Raw genomic sequence first — 8,319 nt, forward strand, 5'->3', positions numbered from 1 at the left:
AAATGTAAACATGGAAATTAAAAAAAAAAAACTTAAAAAATAAAAAAGTGTAAAGAAATGATATCCTCATTGTATATTGTTATTGCTTTTGCTAATAAATATTGACGGAAAAACATAAATATATTAACGGAAAATATTGACAATTAATCTATAAGTACTTCTTTTGAAACCGGTAAAACTTCATAAGATATCATAACTCATGTATTTTAATCTAGAAAAGTTAAAGTGTGTCGTATTTGAACTCATTTGTGTGAAATTTGATTCCAACTCTGAAGTCAAAATAGTAGAGTTTGGCTATAGATTGACAAACGTTGATGCACAATGAGTTGTGTACTATATAAAAAAAGAGGTTTCATCAAGATTATTCAAAGAAAAATTTGATCCGTTTTCTGGGCCGGTTAAGAAGTGATAAATGTAACATTTATATATATTCTAAGTAGAAATGCATATATCAAACGATTGTGTTTGATTTCAATGGAATCTTGACACCCCATTAGCCCATTTTGGTATCACCGCGAACTCATCAAGACACGCAGCATAATTACTGAAACACAATAGTTTGATATATGCAAAACGCTAGTACTTGAGACTAAATAAATATAAATAAAAAACATATATTACTATTTTAGCCTTGTAAGTGGAAAATAACTAACTTGCAAAATGTTGGCCAAGTAGAAATGCATGTGTGTCATTATAGTGAAAGACAGGAGCTCACTATGTGACATCTCCTAAGCTAATTTGACGGATATAAATGAAACCCACCCAAACACTATCTCTTCTCTCTATTACGGATCTATTAATATTCTAAAGCCTGTGATATATTCTCTCCCTATGTTACTGATCTACTCATTGACACTTTTCAAACCGAAACCACAGTTTCTATCTGCTCATCAACATTTGACTTTTGAAGTTATCTTATTTCACTTTCTTATGAGTGCATTTAACTTTGGTCGTTATGGTAAGGCAAATAATTTTCGACTCCAAATCCTTGAATGATTTGTAGTTCCCCACTGATCTTCTAGTCTAGATGTGAATCATATAGTATTTCTTTATTCAACCAATAAGAATCTAACATTTGATTTATACCTATGTCTAACATCGGCTTTCTATCTGGTCGAATCCTTTTTTTGTTATTATTTGAACGGCCAACAAATTCATTAATATAAAAAGATAAGGCTCGTCGGATGCTGGCTTACAACCAGAAAAATCTACACCAAACTCCCATATACAAACAAATCACCACCACCCAAGACTATTAATATTAAAACTACTCAAAGTGGCCCATTCAAGATTCGACTGCTTGTACCGAGCTTTGACCCATAGCTAAGTCAAACCTATAATGTCACAGAATACCTTCTGAATAAGACAGTTCCTTTGATTAAACACTGCATCATTTTGGGACTTCCATTTGCACCAGAAAACCGTTAGACAAATCGCCTAAATCACTTTCTTGTACTTCACCGACCCACCCACATATAGGTGCAGATTCAGAAGTCAAATCTAGAGCCTGTGAAAGAATGCAGACCGGTTCTTTATATGTTAGTGATTGTTTTCCCCACAACAAAAAGTGAGAGCTAGTAATCCTAGCAAAAAAAAAAGGAAACCCGGATGAAAAAAAAGTTATTAAACATGTACATGTCAAATATAAAATATTACAGTTAAAGAGAGCAACTAACAGAAGCCTCAATCGCAAACAACTCCCTTTAGTTGAACCATTTTTAACTCAGCAAAGCTGCAATAAAATGAACTTTTTAAGTTAAAGAACATTAATCTCAATTTAAACATGTTATATTAAAGGCACAGAGACACACCCATTATAGAACCATGTAACTCTTATAATACATGGTTTAAGCTTAATGGACATATTCTGAAAATTATATACAAAATTTCAAGACTAGAAGATCAGTGTTATTAACCTGCAATTTAATTTCTTGAGTTATATCTTAGAAACAAATGTTTATGCAATTATTTAAACAGTACCCAATTTTTGCCCAAACTGTGTATACTTCAAATTTGGTTTTGTGAGAATAGATGGAGTCGAGCCCCGATTGCATAAAACTGATAATGCTAACTACTTTTTGCAATGGCTTCTAGTTTTCCCAAGATCAACACACCACGTCAGCTTCTCAGAAAAAACCATAAAATAATTGAAACTTGAATAGTAAAAAAAGAACTGAGTAAAAATGGGCCAGTTTGGGGTTTATTCTATCTCCAATGGATCAAATGAGTGAAAATATTACACATAATATCCTTTTTGGTTTATACAACATAAAAACTCACCTGACCCAGTAAGAGTGGCAAGATAGACTGTTAGATGCGAGTTTTCCTTTTCTGTTCTCAGCAAAACCAGGTGCTTTTATAAGAGCACAAACCTATAAAAGCAGTCCCTTACAAACTACGAATAATCGTTATTATAAATTTATATAAAGAAAAATAACCTTAACTCTAGCATGAAGTTTGCTAAGGATTATGGTAGCCGGTGCATCAGTTTCCACATATTCAATTTAGCATATTTCTTGTGGAACGACCAATGTCTTTTTGGTTTTGTGATATGACTATAGTTGGGCTGGTTGTTACGGACGAAGGACCAATTGAGAATCAAGCATACCCTTCATTGGACATTTGGTCATCTCTTGAGCCATTGAGGACCATAAGACGGTCATGGCATTGGGTCTGCTGACATCACCATAGGTGATTGGTGGCTTGACACAACGGGACCCATATGATTGCACCCATCTGTTAGCAGTGGAGGCAAAATTGTACAATTGGTCACCAAAGTACTCAACCATGCCATTCTCTGAAATATTATACTTAATTTTAGAAAATCATTGCAACCAATTACTATTAATTATTAAATGTAATATAAATATACCTTTGGCTTTCCGTGGATGAACACATCAATATCACGTTTATTCCTGGAGCTGGACAACCTTGTAGATATTATATACTCTTCCTTAAAAATCCTATTAAGACATGGTTTTGTGAGAAAATATATTAAATATTATTCTTATGACATCATCATCAACAACCATAATTAATTACTCACATTTTGCCTTGTACTCACGATGAACTCTCTTGAGCTCAATGGTTTGAGGAACTGAACCAATAGTGATGGTTGGGAGAATAGGGTGACACATCATAGCAAGTACAACCAGAAATTGTAAAATTTGTAATATTGACTCGTACAGATTCATCTGAAGTTGTGTAATTAGGCATATCGCGCTACTGAAACTCCATGTCATCGGGTATCAACTAAAACAAACAAAAAAAGCAATGTAGATGCGTACAATCAATCTGTGTCAAATATGATTAAAGAAGATGCAGTTTCAGCAATAATCTAATCTTTTTGATAAAACAACTATAAAAGGTTTTGTAACTTTATTATATAATTTGGACCAGCTTCCTTTTAAGCCTTTCTTTTTCACTTTGACCGCTTGACCCGTCATATATTAAACAAAACCTAGATCAATCCATTTTAAAGTTAAAAGTGTAAGCTACTGTTACCTCTTTAAACCTTTGCTGAGAAGGAAACTTGACGCTTTTTCATAGCGAATACTATACAATACATTGCAACACGAGGTGGAGATTTATGTCCCTGATTTTGTTTGCCAGCTGAATCTCTAAATTCCGATTGGGAATCTGATGGCAAAAGTTGAAATTCATCATCCACCCATGATGGATATAAAAACTCATGAAATAATGGACAAAACTAAAAAAGGCCATTGTGTGAACCAAAAACAACCTTCATTGATGCGGAGTGGATATAATCATATTAATTATGGCAAATTTGCTTACGAACAACACATTACAGGGCGTTTGGAAGTGTATTTTGAAAGCAAGTCAGTGATATTAAATACTCATAATTAAAATACTCAACCGTAAGAAAGCAGGTTGTAGAAGATAATGTGTTTCTTTCATTTGAAAACGTAATACTGTCCGGGGTGTTGGGCAAATTGCGACTATTTAAGGAATTAATAATAGATAAGATGGCCGAAAATGACATTCTTTGTGAAAACGATAGACGTTATGTGAAGTCGGGTCATAAAGTCTCTCAAATTAGGCTAAAATAGAGATTAAATAAAATAAAACATAACATGTTTATCCAAACACCAGATAATCAGCTCCAAAATGCAAATCCAAACACCCCCTGTAACTGAACAGTTGACTTCCACAAACTATATGCAGTTGAACTTAAATGTCAGAAAAGATCAAACCTATAATGTCACAGAATACCTTCTAAATAGAACAGTTCCTTTGATTAAACACTGCATCATTTTGGGACTTCCGTTTGCACCAGAAAACCGTTTGACAAATCGCCTAAATCACTTTATTGTACTGCACCGACCCACCCACATATAGGTGCAGATCTAAAAGTTGACTTCAGAAGTCAGATCTAGAGCCTGTGAAAGAATGGAGACTGGTTCTTTGTATATTAGTAATTGTTTTCCCCACAACAATAGTGATAGCTAGTAATCCTAGCAAAAAAGGAAGCCTGGATGAAAAAGAAAGTTATTAAACATGTACATGTCAAATATAAAATATTACAGTTAAAGAGAGCAACTAACAAAAGTCTCAATCGCAAACAACTCTCTTTAGTTGAACCATTTTTCTAAAGATTTCAAGAACCGGTAAAGTAACTCAGCAAAGCTGCAATAAAATGAACTTTTCATGATGATTGTAACTCGAGATGATTATGAGCAGCCTTAATTCTCCACTCTGCACGTAAAAAGAAAAATAAATAAGAAAAATATTGATTTCCCTTGCTTCCAAAATATAAATCATTCCTAAATTTGTAACTTGACAAACCAAAATACTCGACTCTAAGAGATCCCTCTCCTAAATTCTGGTTATAAACACAAAGTAAGGCTGCTACAATCTAGATTATCAAGTTGCATTGTGACTCATATTTGTTTGAGATGTAGACCAATCTATCCATTGCCAGGGATGAAAAGAACAGAAACTCCACTTAGCTGTGCAAGATGCTGATCAAAATCAATTTGTTTCCATCTTTCACCATCTGCAACCAAAAGATCAAACATGAACACTTTTAAACAATTCAAAACAACATATATAATCAGATAGACCTTAGACCTGTACAATGTACTAAAGAACAATGTACCATCATCATACTGAACCACTCTTGAAGGGGTACCCATGGAAGACTGAAGTCGAATAGTTTTTATATAAACCATCCATGTTGCAAATTAGTAATTATATAAACCATCCAAGATAAACTATATGATAAACACAAAAAAGAAAATTGTTAGGGTTGATACTCACAATCAAAGGACGATCCCAAAAACACGAATCTCATATTTCATATCATTCATTATGTAACATGATTCATGAAATCAACAACAAAATAAAATTGTATATTTGATTACTAAACAAAATACATATAATGAAACACAAAAAAAAACATATGTGTGAAGCCGATTGAGGAATCGTTGTCAACTAAATTGGTGGATGAACAGATTTAGAATGTAGGGTTTTTGAAAAAAAACCAAGATTCAAATACTTGTCACATAAATAAACCGAAAACATCAAAGATCAAGAAGAAACAACATACATGTGTTTACAATTGAAGAATCGCCCAAAAAGACGAAGCAACGAATGGAACTGAAGCGACGAAGGAAAATAGCAATCGAATTGCGTCTTTATAAAAGCACAAATTAGAAAATGGTCTTTGAGACAAAATTAAAGGAAATAACTATAGATTTAGGGCTTAACTTCTATGACATGGGTATCGATTTAGGGTTTATCAATTTTAAGAGAAATCTGAGACAATAGGAGGTGCGGCCTTACCTGCCCTTTCATCAGATAGGCCGCCGGGGGTCCGCCGGAAACTCATCGGTGTCTTTCTACACTGATCTCTAATTTGTTGAACCCTTTCTCTCTCTTTAAATTTTGCATCTATGTACATATCCAGCGTCCATTTATCAAGAATAGGATGGATCTTCAGGATCCGAAAGAAAGTTGAAGATGATAAAGATACCTGGATGAGAGCTTTTGTGTTTGAGACAATCGAAAGCAAGTTGAAGATGATAAAGACACCTGGATGAGAGCTTTCGTGTTTGAGACAATCGAAGATGTATGAAATCGCCAGAGAATCACCGATATGATACTTAGGGTTTTTGAAAGATATGAATGAAAAGCGTGTTTGAGAAGCCGCGTGTGAGAGAGTGAGATAAAGGAGAAAAGAGGAAAAGAGTTTGGCGCCCATTGGTAAATTCTCTTGATTAAGAGGATGTCCACATCATCAAAATGATTGGCTAAGAATAAACCTTGTGGCCTAAGAGAATTCATTTAGTATAATATATATATATATATAAAGGTAAATAACTTTAACGGTGCCTATTTATTAACTTACACATGCTATTTTGCTAACATGAGATAACACGAGCCTCATATCACGACTCACAATTTTTGTTTACCCCCTTTGACTAGGAGTGTTCATCGGGTTTTTTCTTCGGGTTTCAGGTTTTTTGGGTTGGGTTGTTCGTGTTTTTCTTTAGGAAAAAGTGACTCGATAACCAACCCATTTTAAAGTTCGGATTAGTCGGGTTTGGGTTAGATGTAAAATGAAAATAAATGTTTTTTATTTCAAAATAGCATCAAAATTCATATTGCTACTTTAAAAATATCGTCAAAGTTCAAAGATTAGTTCACAATATGATATTATAATATTTAAAAGTCGTAGGGTTCTATCTATTAAAGACTCCAAATCTAAACACTTCTATAAGAAAAAAACAATAAATGTTCGGGGTTTTTTCGGGTTTCGTGTTTCGGGTTGTTCGAGTTTTTTGTTAGGAAAAAGTGACCAGATAACCAAACCATTTAAAGTTTGGGTTGGTCGGGTTCGGGTTTCTCTGATTTGGGTTATTCGGTTATTCGCTAATTCGGGTTCAGGTGGCTTTGAATTCGGGTCGGTTTCGGGGTTTGGATAAAAATGAACCGCCCTACCTGTCACTCTATTCAAGTAATTTTTTTCTTTTTCTTTAATTAATTTACATTTTATACTTAAAAATTTGTAATATTAATATTGGTTATTGGATTTTATCATCCCCCAACTATTGGCTATTGGTCGTTGTCACCCCAACTATCACTTTGATGCCTACTACCCCAACTTAACACTTCGGTTATTCTGTCACCCCGTCGTTAACCAAACACTAACTCCGTTAGTTTTTTATCCTGCGTGGACCATTTTTGAAGACGTGGCTCATGCCCCCTTATCCATATCTAGCTACTGACTATGGTACACAAATATCCTCTAGTAAAATGACCACCCGTAACAAAGTACATTACATAGCATTACATAGTCCGTTTTAGGGATTGGTACTTCGAACTTGGAACGAGCATGAAGAAATTAACGATACTTCTTTATCTTTTGAGTTGTTCTGCCGGATCGGTCACTCAAGATCTTTGGTCTCTACCCGGACCCGATGAAAAAGATGGAATTCCTGACTATTGCATGGGAAGAGGTTCAACTTCGAAGTATTTTTGCCTTCCAATATTTTTCTATTGGAGCTTCCCTCATTCCTTTTATCGAGCATAATGATGCGAATCGGGCTTTAATGAGTTCTAATATGCAACGCCAAGCAGTCCCTCTTTCTCAGTCCGAGAAGTGCATTGTTGGAACTGGATTGGAAGGCCAAGCGGCTCTAGATTCAGGGGCTCTTGCTATAGCCGAACACGAAGGAAAGATTTTTTATGCTGATACTGACAAGATCCTTTTATCAGGTAATGGGGATATTCTAAGGATTCCATTAGTTATGTATCAACGTTCCAACAAAAATACTTGTATGCATCAAAAACCCCAGGTTCGGCAGGGTAAATGCATTAAAAAGGGACAAATTTTAGCGTATGGTGCTGCTATAGTTGGTGGCGAACTCGCTTTGGGGAAAAACGTATTAGTAGCTTATATGCCATGGGAAGGTTACAATTTTGAAGATGCAGTACTCATTAGCGAGCGCTTAGTATATGAAGATATTTATACTTCTTTTCACATACGTAAATATGAAATTCAGATTAACCAAGGCCCCGAAAGGGTCACTAATGAAATACCGCAATTCTAGGATTCTTCTGTAACACCCCGTGTTTCGAAAGTCAAAGTCAAAGTCAAAGTCAAGATTGAAGTAAAAGGAGGAAAAGATTGCTAATTACGATCTGTCTCTCCTTGCTAAATTCCTGTTTTGACTTCTTTGACTCGTAGTTAGTCTATTTTATGTTTTACGTTAGTTGTATTATGTGGAGTAATTAATTATAATCGCAATAATCGACGAATATTTATCGCTACGAATCGCTTTATGTCACACCCCG

The 8,319-nt window shown here is 34.7% G+C and overlaps 1 protein-coding gene across 1 annotated transcript; it reads left to right on the top strand.

Moving 5' to 3' along the window:
• Window positions 1–7,451: 7,451 nt before the first annotated feature.
• On the top strand, window positions 7,452–8,075 carry LOC118482690 (DNA-directed RNA polymerase subunit beta-like). Its single transcript, XM_035978297.1, has one exon. It carries the CDS (start codon window positions 7,452–7,454, stop codon window positions 8,073–8,075), a length of 624 nt encoding a protein of 207 aa, XP_035834190.1.
• The last annotated feature ends 244 nt before the right edge of the window (window positions 8,076–8,319 follow it).

The sequence above is a fragment of the Helianthus annuus genome, chromosome 10 (genome assembly GCF_002127325.2).
Source record: "Helianthus annuus cultivar XRQ/B chromosome 10, HanXRQr2.0-SUNRISE, whole genome shotgun sequence".
Lineage (NCBI taxonomy): Eukaryota > Viridiplantae > Streptophyta > Magnoliopsida > Asterales > Asteraceae > Helianthus > Helianthus annuus.